The 18,110-nt window shown below is 39.8% G+C and overlaps 1 protein-coding gene across 2 annotated transcripts; it reads left to right on the top strand.

Moving 5' to 3' along the window:
• Positions 1-2,514: 2,514 nt before the first annotated feature.
• LOC135248127 (interleukin-21 receptor-like) lies at positions 2,515-16,118 on the top strand. Of its 2 annotated transcripts, none has more exons than XM_064322393.1 (9): positions 2,515-2,745; positions 4,264-4,382; positions 4,752-4,860; positions 6,035-6,222; positions 7,930-8,075; positions 8,811-8,982; positions 9,388-9,508; positions 11,648-11,735; positions 14,755-16,118. In XM_064322393.1, the coding sequence occupies exons 2-9, from the start codon at positions 4,328-4,330 to the stop codon at positions 15,514-15,516; spliced, it is 1,641 nt and encodes a 546-aa protein (XP_064178463.1). In that variant the 5' UTR covers positions 2,515-2,745; positions 4,264-4,327; the 3' UTR covers positions 15,517-16,118. The 2 variants fall into 2 exon arrangements, with proteins under 2 accessions (XP_064178463.1, XP_064178461.1); XM_064322391.1 differs by having other exon boundaries at positions 2,516-2,745; positions 11,645-11,735.
• Positions 16,119-18,110: the final 1,992 nt, after the last annotated feature.

Genomic DNA, 18,110 nt, shown 5'->3' with positions numbered 1-18,110 from the left:
AGTTAGTCAAATTTAACATTAGCTAACGACCAAACTGCGATTACATGTCAGTTAGCGGAAGAGTCTATTTGGCAATGCAGTGCATTGCAAAGTCTGAGGTGCAGTACCTGGCCTATGTGCTGGATGAAGGTCTCATCAAGCAAAGTTAAGGTCGTGAAGGCTTGTCTGCCACCCATGACCAAAAAGCAGGGGATGTCATTCCCAGGTCTGGTTGGCTGGTACTGCTGGTTCATCCCGAACTTTGCTAGCAGGACCGTGGTACTGACTGACCTTACCCTGAAGTCAAGCCTGCAGAAGTTGTGGACTGCCACATGTGAAGCTGCCTATCAGGACCTGAAGGACCGCATGCTTCAGAGTTCAGACTATGACCTGCCATTCCAGTGCCTATGGGGCTGGGCTGGGGGCTGTGTTCTTGCAGGATTAAAGGGACAACCGAAGGTCGGTGCAATACATCAGCAGGAATCTGATTCTGAGGGATGTACAGTACTCCACTGAATTCCTGTTGTGAGGATGCCGGGACCGTCGTAAAGCAGCGTTATTAGAAAGATGATGGGCTATATATTCATTATGTGTACCTTTTGTATGTTAGTCTTGGTCTACAGTTCGGAGTTGCCTACTGCCTACAGTCCACGTTGTCTGTAATCAATCCATTACCAAACATGAGAATCATAACTACCAGTATGACGTCTTTTGAAGTTCTGAAAGCTTGTTAAAATTACATTGTCGGATGTAAAATCTTGTCTAATGGTTTGTTTCTATATGTATAAGCCATTGTTTGTATGGGAGTAAGGGTAAAAGTGTACTCTATTCCACCTCCCTTGGCCATGTGTGTCCCGGCACTTTATAACGGGGCTTAATATGGCTTCAGTGTTTCAGTGTTTCTGCCCTTGTAGCCAGGAGAATTTTGTTTCTGTCTATGAGTCCATCATTGTAAATCCCTTGAAAATATAACCATATCATCTTCTCATCACTAGAGAAGATACTCAGCACCTGGTGACGTCTGTGGGTCTCGGACTTCAAGCGGTCATTGCATGCAAAGGATATATGACAAGTACTAAACATCACTGCTTTCGTTTACATAACATTAATACGTCTCAAACATTATGGTGCCCTGAAATGGGTATAAAAAGTCCCATCATTTCTACAAAGTGAAACCAAAATGTACGTATAAAAAAAAAATACCCTTTACTAAACTTTAATTAACTATATGAGAGTTGTTTGATTACAAATCTAGTCAAAACCAAAAAATATATATTTGACCCACATATTATGGAGGGCGCCGTACATGCTTATTTGGGGATCCTCATTCAGGCCGGGGTCTACAAATCGAAAGGCAAGTCAACAAAAAGTCTGTGAGATGCTGAGACAGGAAGAGCCATTTTTCGATGCATGAAGACCTTGTTTCATATTCTCATTTTTCACAGTCAACATGATATAACAGCTCCCTGCCTTCATCATAGTAGACTTCTCACCAAAACTGAATGGAACTTTCATAACTATATGTGGTTTTTCAGAGGTAAATGACGATTATTTAGCAGAAATATTGTTTATATTGTTTATATTGCTAGTAACTGAGATGAAGATAAAATATATTGGGTAAATGTTGTATTGCATTGTAATAAAATCTAAATAGATGGCCCAGGTCAATATGACCCGGTGAACAGTACATCCTTTGCTAATTAGTGAACAGAACAGGAGGGTAATGCTGTTTGGGCAAACTGGGAAATAAGCTGATATCATTTAAGTGTTTATTGTGTGAGTACAAGCAGAGTTGCTGTGTTTGCAAAGCTAAATGCAAGCTGAGCATGAGCTCATGAGTTTTGAAAATTGAGTGAATGATTAATGACTCATTGTAATATCTACATAGTCTTGTGACCACGAATTAACACAATTACAATGAGAGTTTCATACCACTGCATTCTTTTTTCATATGTGACTGATGGGAATATTTTTGGTGTATTTGGTGTATTACCTTTTGTGGGTAAATGTGTTTGCTTACACAATCTATTTGGAAGTTTCTGGTTGAAAATGGCATGGGGGCATTGTTTGCTTAATCTAAATGACTTGGAACTGCTTTCAGTGTATAAACATCTCATTTTTAAGAATTAGTTTGGCCTTTACAATGCAAGAAAATAGTTATTTTGCATGTACATCTATTTGTATATACTACATGGAAGTGTGTTTAATTTGATCATGTAAATTGATCACATTATGTAAATTTGCTTATTTCATTATTTATATCAGTGTTTTCATCAAGCATATACAGTATGATGTATATACTCTATAGACTATGTTCTCACATTTTCTATTGTACAGTATCACATGTTGGCTGGCTGATGTGAACTAAAATGAGCAAACTCGTAAGTTCCTTCATATAAAAGATAAACAATGTATTTTTCATTACTGATGTTGACCTTTGAAAATGAGAACCGATAAGATTTTTCACCCACAGCTTTCGCGTGGAATATGGATTGTTTTACAAAAGCAGAACAGCGACGGGTGCCTATCTCACTTTAAACGTGTACGGTGAAGCAGTAACCACATCCTCTGCCGTGACGCTGCTCAGACTCATGTTTGGCATCAGTGCACTAAAGAAAAGTTGTCACACTAGGCACAGTCGGCTCCATGGCTCTTGCGAAAATGGTCAGACTATTGAAAGAAATATTTTGCCATTTCATACGGGATAGAAACTGATGCCGAACACGACGATCTGCTATCTATAGCTATTTTCGCCATTGGACAAAGGTATGTATAGTCCTTTACCGGTATTATTGTACTTTTTTTAATGGCTGCTTGGATCATTTTTTAAATTAAAGGCATGGGTTTCCTAGGTTGATTTTCATGATTAGGTAGAGAAAATTCTTATAGGCTACTATCAATAATTTTTTTGTAAAAATAAAAAATAAAAAAAAAGATTGAATGGCTGACAGTTCATATTTTGGGTAGAATGGTATGTGTAGGTTGTAACCTTGAAGTTTAAATCTGAAAATATATAGTAAACAATTTCAATACCCCTCACATTGAAGTAACTTAAGTCAAAAGATGCAACATGTAACTATTGAGAACAGTGAGAATCATTGCACAGTTAGTGCTTTGATGGTGAGTGGTGTGAGGGGGACTTTTCTTTAAATTTATAATGATGTAATGTGTTTTACATTTTCAACTGAATATGAAAGAACGGCACACATACAAATGTAGAAATGTCTACAGCATCATCTGTGTCTATTTTTGTAGTTGTAACTGCTTCTACCTTTCCCAGTTCTGTAATTTCATCAAAGCAACAAGAGCTCATTTGCTTAAGGTGTTTAATTGACTAATAAATTCACCAAGAAGTAGTAGCGTGTTGACTCATTGGGAATTTTCTGAAATTTGAAAGATTTAGATAGCCCACCTGCATCCCTACAAAACAGTCTGTAGCTGTTTGGTTGAATTTTACTACACCAAATGCATACCAACCTGGTGGAGGTACTAAAGTTTTAAAGTTGAATTGCTACATATAATTTACAATTTAGCTTTTTTGGGGGGAGGAGTCTTAATGTCATCATTTTGTGATTTAATAATTTTTTATCGGATAGAGAAAGTAATTAAAATCTGCAAAGTCCAGACAGCATTGTTGCTGTTTAAGGTGCTCCAGTCCAAACTAAAATCCAGCTGAAAATCTTTATCACATTACAGAAATTTTGCAGACACTCTCCTCCAGTGCTATTTGAATGAGGTTTGCATTATTTTTACATTTACATTTATACAGCTGGATACATACCGAAGCATTTCAGGTTAAGTACCTTGCTCAAGGGTTAAACAGCAACGTCCTACCTTAAGGCCAGTTCCCTAAACATTATAACTGCCACCCTTTTCTTATCGCTTTGTTCTATAAATAAAATGACCAATGATCAGAAGAAACTTCAATTGTCAATTTCCTGTTTCTCCGTGTTGAATTCCGTGTTTAATCCTGATCCAGTGTCCCTGAGCAAGACACATAACCCCTAATTGCTCCCAACGAGCTGATTGGTACCTTGCATGGCAGCCTTTCACCGTTGGTGTGTGTGTAAATGGGTGAGTGTGAGGCCTCAATTGTAAAGCGCTTTGGATAAAAGTGCTGTATAAATGCAGTCCATTTACCATTTAGTTCTTCATTTCCATCTGTATTTTTAAGCAATGGAAAAGAGAACTGAGAAGCTTGTGGAAAAAAGAAGTTTTACTGGAGAAACAAAAATAGACATGCCTATGAGTTTCGTATGACTTTCTTTTAAATTTGCCCTACAGATTTGCTGGTGCCTTCAATGATTTTAATGACCAAATCCAGTTCTTCTTCACTTCGTCAGTCATCATGAGGGTGCCAGCTGCCATCACCTTGCTTGTGTTTAGCAGCCTGATTCAATGCAGTAAGTCCTTTTTTTCACTCCTGTAATTTATCAGCCTTGTTTGCCTGAACATATTCTTATGAAACTCGAACATGCTATGACTGGCTGGTTTCTGTTACTGTGACCTTTAATCAGCAGCCCCAGTTCTGCTTCCACACCACAGGCTTATGTCTCTGGAGGGGGTGATTTTCAGTGGTGTTTTTGAAGATAGTGTTCTGTGAGCGTTCTTTTCTCAGTGATGCATGTCTGCAAATGTTTCATTCACCCACTGAAAGGAATGTCTTCATCTGATAACTTATTGAAATTAAAAATATACATTCAGTTCACTGCCACAGGAAATTAATGCCAGGTGTTGGTCACAAGCAAGTTGTTTTTGCCATATTTTTCCAGCTACTTGCACCTGCAATATTACCTGCACCACGGACTATATCTCTTCACTGAACTGCTCCTGTCCAGGACCAACGCTTGCATCCGACTATCACCTTGAGGCAGAGTGTCGGTATGTGGACAAGTGGATATGAATGTAGCTTTGTCTTCACTCACGTCTGTGCTTTCAGCAGGCATATGCAGCAGACAGCACATTTTGTCTGTATTTTTATGTTGACTGATTCGCTTCTGTAAATGTCATGCCAGCAGTCGTGGAACTGAAAGAGTGAGCACAAAAGGTCAGGCGCTGACCCACCGAAATCTTTAAAAAAGCGAAGTGTTTCTGTGAATCAGTTTTGTTTAACAAGCTCCCACAAGACACACCAGTGACCAGCTGATCAGGTAGCTGGAAAAGTCGGCAAGCTGTTCCTTTTAATTATACTTTATTTATTAATACATGTCTTAAGTCCAATTCTGGCGTATGCTAGTATATTAAAGACTCTCTCCAATCAACTGATATTTTCAGAATAATTACTGTATACGTGAACAAAAAAAGCAAATAATATGATATGCAGCTTATTTTATTTTTTATCCTGAAAGCAACAGTTTTTATACAGAACGGCCATTTGGTCATAATTAACATACAATTGTTATATATAGCCAGATACCTGTGGGATTTTTTGTGGATTGCCATTTAGAATTGAATTTGGCTACCAAGGACAGCTGGCATCAAATTCAAAATCTGCATTCCAGACTGTCAGGCAGCAAAGCGACCGATCCATTGTATCTTCTGAAGATCATTGGACCGTACACCTACACATCAGCTAGACCTCACTGTCCTTCAACCTCCGGGCACCTGCCCCGGCTGTGTGCCTGTAGAATAAAGTATAGATTTGGAGAATTATTTAATGTGCCATCCTTGTACATGGACACACATAGGAATAATACCCTGCTTTTGTCTCTTTGCAGAAATTAAGTTACAAAACTATCGTATTTCTGTCAAATAATGCTCCTAATATGGTTAGCACAACCTGAAATCCACAGATAACAACTGCTGGTTTATTAAAACAGAAGTGGTCTGGGAAAATATGCACGCAGCGTTGATGCGGCTGCGGAAGAGACCACAAAACAAGACCTCATTCCAGAGCCTTAAATCACTGTTTGCCATCTGTTTTACTGTTTGTTTCACACAAAGTAACTGAACGTGATTTCTCCTGACTAAATACAAGTAAACGAATCGCTTCTTATTTGAAACTTATTTGAAGAATTGATTTCATTGTTTTCTCATACTTCTATTCTTTTCACAGGGATGAGGATGAAAATATTAGCGTCAGCTGTGAAATTAAGGCCCCCGAACGCTGGTGTATATTAGAGCTGGATCCTGATGAGTTTCCTATTGGCGCTTTCGGCGAATGCACAGTACAAGCCGAAAACTCTAACGGCGAACGGGGTGTGGAGCAAAAGGACTCAACAACCCTGAAGCTGTTTGAAAACAGTAAGTTCAAAAACCTAAGCCTCTGAATTTAAAAGATGTGTTGAATTAAAACTAAATGTAAGTGCAGAGTTCCAGAAGAATACGTGTTTGCTTGCCAAAGGCTGAAGACAGTGATATAGTGGAGACAGTATATTTTTACTGCTGATATGTATGGAAAGTACTTGAGTTGCAGAACCGAAAGTAGTGGATAGTGGTGGTAGTGGTAGTGGCAGCATAACAGTTAGGCTTGCGACTCCCGTATTGTAGGTTCGATTTCCAGGTGGGACACTGCTGTTACATGCCTTTGTAAATAGTTTGAATGTAATTGTGGTGGTAGTGGTGGTGGTAGTAAGTGTAGGACTAGTAGTAGCAGTAATCAAAGGATAACAAATATGAGAAAAAAGTCTTATGAACTGTACTGAACTATAGTGCCATTATACGTGCATAATACAATGTCCTTTTAAAGGCACAACACTACAATATAACTGGTCCTATGCAATGAACTATTAGTATAGATGAATTAAACTAAGGAACTATTGTACCTGCAGAGCACTGAAAAGTCAGTATTGCTGCAATCTACATTGCAATTATAATACATTTACAACATGATAGCATCATTAAAATTGTATAATGCCTTGCAATTACACCTGTATTTCACAAAAGTATTATGGATGTGGACATAGCTGACACAGATGTACAACACTTAACCAAAAATACAAGCAATAATATTGGTTGGGAAGTTTATTTTCTATCTCGTTTAGAAACTGTGGGAGGAATTAGGTCCAGAAGAACAGGAATAATAAGAAGAAGTAAAGATTTGGTGAAGAACATTCGTTTTCACCTTCAGCCAGCAAACTGTTTTATAAATATATTACTTTCATTTTTATGTCAATAGTTGGCTTATTTCTCCAAACAGTGTTGAATTTCTCAGTTTCAATCAGGAACAGGCTTGGGGGGACTTTTAACGCTTAACATCTTATGTTTTCCAGAGGTAATATCCTATTGTCTGTTTCCCTCTGTACTGGTGCTGCTATTGGAACCCATGACAAAGACATTGTCACATGAGAGAGACCCGCATGACCTTTAGTTTATCTTGAAACAACACATGTTTTGTCTCAAAAAGGAAGTCAGAGAAATAAAGTCCCAAATCACTCCAAAAAGGTCAACTGAGAGAAAGCGTTTCTTTGTCATTTGTATTCGAGTGGGACTAATATTATACTCAGGGCAACTATTGCTTTTAAATGGATTTTAGATCTCAGTATTTTGCCCAAATAATACTGAAAATGTTGAGTAATAAACGTTTCAAGTGTAACTGACCGATGACTTTTCTTTTTGGTTTCCATGAATTTTCTTCAAAGTGGATAGATGGTAAATGGTAATTGGACTGCATTTATATAGCGCTTTTATCCAAAGCGCTTTACAATTGATGCCTCTCATTCGCCAGAGCAGTTAGGGGTTAGGTGTCTTGCTCAAGGACACTTCGGCACACCCAGGGCGGGGTTTTAACCAGCAACCCTCCGACTGCCAGACAATCGGTCTTACCTCCTGAGCTAAATCGCCCCTTAGAGCATTTGTATGAATTCTCCTGAAATACTGCCATCCTTCTGGATGCCTGATAACCCACATGTTATTTATGCTGATGTTTTTTGCTACTGGTTGCCTACACTAGAGACTTGTAGTGTATGTGAAACAGTGTGACCCACTATTCTATTGATTTCTCACTCACAGTAAAACTGCGGCCTCCTTTCAACATTTCGCTGACAGTGTGCAAAGACAGTTACAATGTCTCATGGAAAATGGACGACTCAGATGATTACAGTTACTTCAACGGTTACATGGTCTACAGGGTGAGGACCAGGATAAAGGGTGAAGCGGTAAGAAATGCTGCAGCTGTGCCATTGATAGCCTTATTAATCCTTTCATTGGAAGGTTTCATAAACTTCATACAGGTTTGGGGTCAATTCCGTTTTATGACGGGCCAATTCAATTTATCACCTAAATGGAAATTCACTGAATTGTCCTCTAAGGGAGGTGCTAAATGTTTAAGTTGGGCTCTGGTTTTCCCAAAAAGGGCAGTATAAGTTTGCCAGTGCCATAGTGCGGGATGTGCCTCAACCCCTATGGGTTTGGTGTTTGTCTTTTTATATTACTGCTCTTTCATTTCACAGTTTTGTTCTGATGTGTGTGTGTGTGTGTGTGTGCGTGTGTGTGTGTGTCTTTTGATATCTATGATTGCACTTGCATTTCACTATTCTGCATCATTTTGGATTGTTCACATGATGTGGTCTGTATTAAAAGTAATGATTGGCCGATGAATGTGGTACACAGCAAACCCTTTTCTATAAAGTACACTGAACTCTGAAGGAAGCAGTTGATAATGCTGTAAATTTCCATTGATCTCATACCGGATAATTGTACACTCTGCTATTGCATAGTTTGCAGCTGGTCCCATTTTAATTTCAGTATTTTTATTTAGTCCTTTTATTGTTTCTACCCAGCTTCAGTTTAGGTTATCACAGTAGTCTCAGACATAAGCAGCTATCAGGAAGTGGATGTATGTGTGCACTGTACATGTATTTTTCATGATAATATTTGATTTGACTTGACAGAAACCAAGTTATCATTACGTGTATGAAGACAGACAGTACTTGGAGATTCCCTCCAGTGTCTTGCAAAGTGAAAAGGACTATGAAGTGGACGTCCAAGCCAGAGTCAACCCTCACAGAATCGAGACTGGTTTCTGGAGTGAATGGAGTTCTTCTGCCAAATGGAGAACAAAGAGTAAGGAGTATCTTAAGTCAAAATTGCTATTAAAGTGTGTAAAAATGAAGTCTTACTCTGACCATGGATAGATGGTGAAACATGTAGGTTAATTGGAGAAGGAGCAACCAATGACTCAATAAAGAAAAAAAAAAAGAAAAAAAATTAAATAAAGAAATTAAGAAAATATCTATCATTTCTAATTGGCCATAAAGGTACAACCGAAGGTACACAAAAGATGAACCAAGATAAATCAACAAAGTCATACAGGGGTACCTTCAGTGGGCTCATATACCGGAATATCTGTCAGAGGATAGCAAAAATATTATGCATGTTTGTGTGAGAGATAGAGAACGTGCGAGCGAGAGTCTTTTTTTATTTCATATCAGGTGAATTTATTTATTTATTTAACCTTTATTTTACCAGGAAATCCCACTGAGAACAAAAATATCTTTTGGGGTGAAGAAGGTAATGGAAAGGATTACTGGCAGTACTGTTTCCTCTTGCTGATTGTGGCTCCCTGTCTGCTGTGTTTCTTTGGAACAAGGTGAGTGTCAGTGGTTAACTGAACCTACAAAACTGTCTTACTCACCCTGCATTATAATTTATGATGGTTCAGTCTACATTGGCAGGCATTGAGCAAAGCCTGAGAATGACTATCACTGGAATATGCCCCCAAATTGTGTTACTTACATTGTGAAGATATTCAAAAAGGCGTGTAATTTTACATATCAGTTAGCAGCATTTTGAGTGGGGTGTGCTAACCAGAGCGACTCTGCAGTCAGTCTCGAACATATTTTCAGAAATACAAGCAGCGTCTGCCTGTTAGTTCATTCAGTGTTCACTGTTCACTCCTTGTACCTCCTGTAAAATGAGCTTTATTAGTCATGCACTTTTTCCTTGCTATGCCTCCCACATACAAAAACCGCAAATGCTGCAAGTCATTTCTCTGTGTGTCAGAGAGTGTACCAGAGACATAGTGCAATCTGCAAGGCCCACAGAAGCAGGCAGCTGGCCCTTTGAATGTGAGGCTTTTATTCAGAAACCAGATAACATAAATCTGCCATAGTATTAAAAGTCCCTGCCAGGATGGGACTGATGAGTGACAATTCTCATGTCACTGGAGGCATTCTGCACTGTCCCAGGCTGTGCTTAGAGCCCAACCCTCAGAGTCGTTGTGAAAGTAAGGGCTTGATGGCCGCCCTGTCTCAAAAGGAGACCAGTCAAAATAGTTTCCTTTTTCTTTTATGTTTATGGATTATTTTTCTGAAATCTGACTCCCCGTCTTCACTCATAATGGCCAAGTGCACGCTCTCTCAGGAACACACAAATTATTGGTCACTAACTTTAATATTTTTTTTGTCGGGATTTCCCCTCTTTAGTCTTGAAAGCCCTTTGTATTACACTGTATGAAAATATATGAGATAATGTGTTCAAACTGAGCTCAGGGTGTGGCTTCAATTCAAATGATAAAGATGCAATGAAGGTGCTGTTGAGATGAAATGTTTCTGATTCAGACTTGAAGTTTGAAGTATGTTATACGAAGAGATATAAAGTGATATAAAGGTACCTCTCCTTGAGATGCTGAGGATATGCTGTATCGTAAAAATAATGGTTTGAAACAGATCATTAATGAGCAATACAGGGCCATTACAGTACATTACAGACATTTAGCAGACGCTCTTATCCAGAGCGAATTGCATGACTTTTTGCATAGCATCCATTTATACAGCTGGATATATACTGAAGCAATTCAAGTACCTCGCTCAATGGTACAATGGCTACATGGGAATCAAACTTGTGAACTTTATACCATTATACTATATTATGGCCCACACAGAATATGTACAATTCCTAAGTAACTCAAAAGCCACCAAAGGAGAAGTGATACCAGATCACTGGCTGTGTATATCAACACTATGGGTGATACTTGGAGCCTGAAGGTAGCATTTTTGTATGAGTCGTCTCATCTAGCTCTCAGGTAAATAAAACTGAATAAACTTTCGCCTTTTTATATTGTTCCAAAGCTCTACATGAAGTAAAGACTAAAAATAAACGCACAGACAGTATAAGCAAACACAATAAAATGAATGCAGACATAGCATAGGAAATAAAATAATACTATCAACAACAAAATGAAAATAAAGAAATAATTCATAGTTTCAGGGACAGTGTGAGAAAGGTAGATCAACCATTGTTTTTTAACAGGTTTTCAGTACAAAAATAGCTTTGTCTGATCACCAAAGCACCCATCAAAGTACAAGCAATGTATTCTCAACAGTGTATTCTGAGACTATTCTATTTTAAGTGTTAAAAGTCCTCATTAAAATACTTATACCAAGATATGTAGAGAAGTGGTCGAGTTTAAGCTTGGAACACTAAAGGGACAGCCCCAAAACACCTCTTAATTTTTTATAATACATTTTCTCCATACCCTCAGAATTCCTGTGCCTGTTCCAAAACAACAGTGGCTGATGACTTCCTGACTCTCTCTCTCTCTCTCTCTCTCTCTCTCTCACTCTCACTCTCACTCTCTCCCTCACTCTCTCTCGTCACCTTACTACTGTTGCGATATGATTCACACACACCTTGCCCCTCTGTTTCTAGACTAAGTGGAATGAGGCCTGTCTCCAGATTGTGAGTTGTTTAAACCGACCTTTTCTGTCTCCTTCTCTCTTCACAGAAGATTGTGGCTGAGGAAAGTGCACGTGTACATCCCCAGCCCGGAGATCTTCTTCAGACCCCTCTATCACGCCTACGAGGGGGACTTCAAGGTAAGGCCACAGGTGCCTCTGACGTATTTGAGAGTGCGAGGGTCAGGACGCAGGCGAGCCGTGTGGTGGGGGTTTCTCAAACAGATGTGCTCGCAGACACAGCGAACGAGGGGAAATTGTGGGCAGAGCTGCTCCATACAGTCAAAGGCAGCCATCAGAGCAGTTCACACCCAAACGGAAAATACCATGAGCTGTTCACTCTAACACGTGTGAACAACAAAGTACAGGAGCTATTCTTAGGTGTTTACAGTTTTAGTGGGGTATTTTGACAAATATTCCAAAACGCCAAATGGCAGGGGGGACCACCCATTATCTTTACAAGTGTTTTTCTTTTTTTGAATCAATCCCTATTAATTGTCATATTCATGCAGGGCAAAATAGTTGTTAATACAATCAAATATATCTGCATTTTACTTTAAGTATCATCCAAGAATGGTAATAATACAAATTATATTTGCAGCATGAAACATTTCATTGTACAGTATACTACATTATTTAAAGTTCTCTGAACATTATTGCAGTTGTGGGTTTTCTGAAAGCTGAGTGCCAAAGTGAAACAATTCAGCGCCATTATTGTAAGCGTGACCAGCAGAGAGCAGTATTTTCAGAAAACTGTTCCTCAGCTGATTCCCCACTGTTGTTGTAAGTGTGGCCAGCAGAGGGCAATATTGCACTGAAAAAGAAATGAGTCAGTTAATTTCACATTCAGTGAATGTGTTCAGTTAATTTTTTATGTCTGTTCTCTGAAGCTTGCCTTGTGAGCAGCATGTACTTACATGAGTCAGGTTTACAGTAATTTAAGGATGGTATGGCAGTGTTTCTAACACTTTGGTTCGAGGGATGCATTCATTGTAATTCAGTTATTCAGCTGTTGAATGTTTATCTAGATTTGATATCACTTGGCAAGCTTCCTCATTTTGTTACAGATATGAGTTCTTGCAAATGTAATGTGTTTTTCTAATAGACAATTATTTAACCTTTATTTACCCAGGGTAGGTTCACAGAGCACAGATGCTCTTTTGCAGGAACGCCCTGCTTCACACTCACACACATTCACACCCGGGAGCTGCCCAGTACAACCACAATCCTCTATTGTTAGCCACTGAGCAGCTCCACTGGAGGGACAGAACATTTTTTAGCCAATTAGATGGTTCATGTCCTCCATGGCATATTCATAGTAGAGGACCTGTAAAATAAGTTTTAGTTCAGTTCAGATTTGGCTCTTAGCACAATCACAGTTGATTGCACACTCACCAATCAACACATTAGATTGCAAACATTCTACAAATCTATGTGTGGTGGTTCTTGTGACCAGCTTTGACCAGTACTGCAGTAAGATATCACTATACTTTTAAATTTGAAAAGCACATACATCCATTCCTGCTGTAAATGCTTCAAAATATACAATATTCTAATAATATACACTAGTCTTACACTACATTACATTAATCTCAAATCAAAGTGTAAGGTACTGCTGCATATGTATGCTTTTGCTTGGTGTTGAGATTGGCAAAGCAACATAATGCCTTCTGGCTGTAAGATTCCAATATGATAATATCTCGTTTCAGTCTTGGCACACTGACATACCAGCTATAGCACCAAATATTTTACTTTGAGTGATTGCCATGTCTTGAGATAGTAGAGGAGCATGTAGTGGAGTGCTGCCTTTTAGACTGATACTGAACCAGCAGATACTAGGCCTACTATAACTCTGAGAATATTACTCGTTTGCACATAATATATCACTACAATATGCTACTCTTGCCATCTCAGAGGTCTACATGGACATAAGCTCATGACTTCATATACTGTATGCATTATTTATTTATTAATTTGGCTCAAGCCATCTAAGACAGGATTCATATCTAAAGTAATAGCCTTTGTGCAAAGACTATCTGACTTAATAGGAGCAGAACTGAAATTGCATTCCTTTAATTAATGTCCTAAGTTGTTTGATTAGTATTAGGCTTACACTATACTGTATTTTCTTTTTAATCCTGTGCAAAACATGCAACTTTTCACACACTGAGTCGAAAACATCTTCAACAAAGCATCTCTTTTTATCTGCGTTGTGGTGACTTTTTCCTGTTTATCATGTGTGACTCCACCAAAGCAATCTATGTATAGGGTGCCCTTGTGTGTCACAGAATGTTTGGTCGAAATTTAGTTTGGTCAAAATTTTTAACTAATCAAGTTTTTGTGTAGAAACCACTTATCATAATTGTATCGGCAAATCAGAATTGAGTATTGCTCCAAGTATGGTATTCTATGGTATATGTAGTAAAATTAAACACAAGCATATGAGGGCCACCAACTGAAGTTGTTACTGATTTGATTGTTGTAGCTCTTATCTGACATTAGGGCAAGCTCTAAACCTCCTGTGCTGTGGAACATAATGAAAAACAGAATGAATGTGTTCCAAGACTACCCAAAGCAAATTCTAGACATACATATTGAAAGTAGCTGATCATATGACAATCAGACTGTAAATATTGCCTTGTAGATAAATCTGCCACACTTCAAACCTGCATTTAGCATACAACAATCATAGGACTAGCCAGAGGTCTGACTCATTTCCTGTAAATTTAAGCATTTGAATGTCATCTTTTCATAAAGTGACTGCTTGGCTGAAAGAGAAGGTCCACGGTGGACTGCACAAGACCAGAGAAATGCCCCCATGCTCATGGCATCCAAAGTGGCAGTATTTCTGGTCATTTTGTGCTTTTGCTTTTGAAAGAAAAACTTATTTGGCTTCTGGAGCCGTATCTACAAATCACATATAGAACACTTACCAAAACGACTATCAGTAAAAACTGAACAAGGTTCTGAAATATTCTGAATGTAAAACTAAGCTCATAGTAGTGACAGACTTTTTGTAAGCCTCCGTTCTAATGACTTTTGAAGTAAGACACCGTGTTTTTGCGAATGGTTTTTAAATTATCGTGTCCAGCCCAGTTCCCTGCATGGTTGAACAGCAGACTGTTCCCTTGTGTTCACCCTGTCACATGTTGCATTTCAGAAATGGGTGGGCCCCACATTCACCTTGAGTGAGACTGATTGCCTGGAAGGGAGCACGGCTGTTTCAGTGGTGAAAGAGAAGCAGGCGAAGTCTTTGGAGAGGCTGTGTGACATCGAAGGAGAGGACGGCGCCAGCACGAGCAGCAGCCCTTTCCTCGGCATGGCATCCCTCAGCTCCTCCAAGCAGAGCTCAGAAGATTGTGGCCACAGCCCGGGTCTGGACGGCTCCGCCGGGCACGTCTCCATCGACACGGTGACGGTGTTGGAGGAGGAGAGCCAGGGCTCGGGGAGTTCCCGGGACCCCGGCGAGGGCCGTTTTGAGTACCCGCCCTTCGGCCCCGAAGGGAACTCGGGCAACTCGGCGCTGGGCCTCCTGGCCGCCCGGTGCAGGTGGGACGCCGTGCTCTCCGGCGGACGCGTGTCAGGAGGGGCGGGGTCCTCCGAGGGCCCGTCCTCTCGCCTGGCGCTGGACTGCCTGGAGCCGCGCCCACGGCACGACGGCAGCGAGCCGGACCAGTCTTCCTTGGAGTCCTTCAGCTTCACCGAGCATTCGGAGGACGGCTACCCGGCCGTGACCCTGGACATGGACACCATCGACAGCGGCTTCCTGGAGTCGGACTGCAGCAGCCCGGTGCACTCGGACCCGGACGTGAGGGAGAAGATGGATGCCCCTGTGCTGGTTGGGAGCTTCCACACCAACTACGTCAAACAGTGGGTGGCGAACACTGACCCGTCGGCCCCACAGGAAGACTCCGAGAGCTGAGCACCGCCAGGGCTAGGAGCAGGACAAGTGCAGAAAGCCTCCTAGAACTTGCGCCTCAGGGGACTACATCAACAAAACAAATGTCTTACAATTATCTGGACATTTTCTACTTTCTTTTTCTTGGAAACTGGGACCGTTTGCCCTCACTTCTGTAATTCAAACTGTTTTAATATTACTATGAGCGCTGAAATTAAGATGAACCTTAATCTTTTTTTCTCTTTTCTGGGAAGGGTGTGCATGCCCATCAGCTGAACTGTAATCAATGATGTCCAACTGGAGTACTCCTCTTGCCTACACTTCAATGTGTGATTAAAATCCGTAACCAGTCAATCAATGACTAGTCACAGTTGTTGGAAAAGATGTGTATGATGTAAAAAAAAAAAAAAGCATGACATGGACATTTGACCATTGAATACTTGGATCAAACTGACAATCTGCACATTTCATGACAACAGCTTTGTTCATATGTTTAAGGTGCTACTTCACTGTCGATGTCCCAAGGCCTATTAGAAATGTAAATAATGAATAAAGGGAAAACAGAATAACCTCACTGGGGAAAAATTATATATAACATAAATGTAATTAAATATTACCTCCCCTACCAGGTATTGTGTGCAGTTGATTCATTTAACACTGTGACAATAATCATTTGACATTTTAGCATTTCAAAATATTATCAGTTTTAACAGGGACATATAGTCATGGTGTTTGTGTGTTGAATGGTTTGTATGCATAGAATTGGAGACAGACATGTCATTCGTAGCTGAGTTCCTTACCACTATGAAAAGGCACACAGAACATTGTTTTGAAGAAAACTACACATCTCTGATCAAGAGACTTGGAATGCCAGCCCCTTCCTGGAGCATAGCTTTAGACAAGATTATATGCCACAGTGCCTATCAGGTTCTTCCTGTGGAATGTAAACACCACAGTCATTAGATCCACAATGGTCTGCAGCCAGACATGATATAGTAATGTTTTAGTAAAAACAAAATTGGCTCTCTCACTGGTTCCCCCCTTCGAAGCAAAGGGAGTCAGTCTAAATGTAACTCTTTAGCAAAATTAAGTTGGATGATTTATATCATATGATGGGCTTTGTCCATACACACATGTATGCATGAATTTTTTGCACACATGAAAAACTACAACACCACATAAGACATTGTATCTTTAGTGGACAGTAAGCATACTCATGTCCATGAGATTTATACTGTTGCTTTTTGGGGGCATGAGGTCCACAGGCAGTTTGGATTAGGCAAAGGTGCACGGGCCTCTCACATCATAAGAGCCTGCACCTGATAGCATTGTACACAGCTCTCCTATTTCAGAGCAACCCCATTATAGCAGCAGACAAAGAACAGCCACACAACCACCACAGCAAAGTGCACTGGCTGCAGACTGAAAACAGCCTGGCTGCAGCCCGCAGAGTGAACCAATGAGCTCCCTCTCCACTGTGTGGGAAACCTGCTTATATGAAGGCTCAACAGTGTACATGGTCCCTATGCTAGTGCCTACAGCCTACCATCATGCAACACTTTCTGTTTCTCATAACATAGCCATCCGGTTGTAATGCTGCATATCATGGGCACTCACTATAACCACACACTGTGAATATTTGTGTTGTGGTTCTTGCCTGAGCAAATTACAACTGCCCTTGCAGCTCTGTGAGTTGCTGTTTTTTGTTGTTGTTGTTGTTTTATTTGGCAAGGCAGTGACGCTCATTATGAAGGCGATGGACTGTGAGCTGCTTCCCTCAGCTGCTGATAGGAGACATACCAGATAATGATATCATCCCTACTTTGATAAACAAATCCATTCAGATTCTAACATTCGCTGTTAGAATGTGCACTTTTCTTCAACCTTATCTGAATCACTGCTTGCGATGTCCATGTACTTGCTGGGAAATTCCGCAAGATGTTGGCCTTGGAAGACACCTGCAGAGAGAGATACAATGACAATGAATAGCTTTCTTCTCCTCCTGAGCTATAAAACACTGTTAACTACAGTAATAAAGCACTGCGTCTCAGGCAGGATAGTTTTTTAGTTTTTTTTACCAAACTCTAGATCCACTGGATGAACAAGTAGTTCTGTTATTCAGCACACTTGCTGGTGTCTGTTGGGTAATTATTGCTGGACTGCTGTAAGGTCTTTAATCTCATTCAAAATATAAAATACTGTTTATAAAGTAACAATAATGCATTGGAAAAATAATGCAAAAGACAATATAGCACACAAATGTAAGTCTGGATAAGGCTGCAAAATTCACCTCTAGCTGTCATAGAGAAAACTGTGAAGGCTCAGTTTACAAGATGAATTGTGATCGATAATGCATATTATATTATATTATATTATATTATATTATATTATATTATATTATATTATATTATATTATATTATATTATATTATATATTTTTGGCTTTTTGTTCCCTGTTGTTCAAATGTTGCATGCAGTCCTGGTGCTGTGAGGTTGAGCAACAGTATGGTCAGTAAACTAGGCTTGTAGGTTTCTCACGTCAACTTGCATGTGTTATACATTGGCCTCATGCTGTTGCTCACTGGCCTAATTCTTGTTTTTTTTTTAGCTTTGCGTGAG

This window comes from Anguilla rostrata, chromosome 2 (genome assembly GCF_018555375.3).
Source record: "Anguilla rostrata isolate EN2019 chromosome 2, ASM1855537v3, whole genome shotgun sequence".
In the NCBI taxonomy this organism is placed as follows: Eukaryota; Metazoa; Chordata; class Actinopteri; order Anguilliformes; family Anguillidae; genus Anguilla; species Anguilla rostrata.
This window is presented reverse-complemented; position numbering and strand designations above follow the sequence as displayed.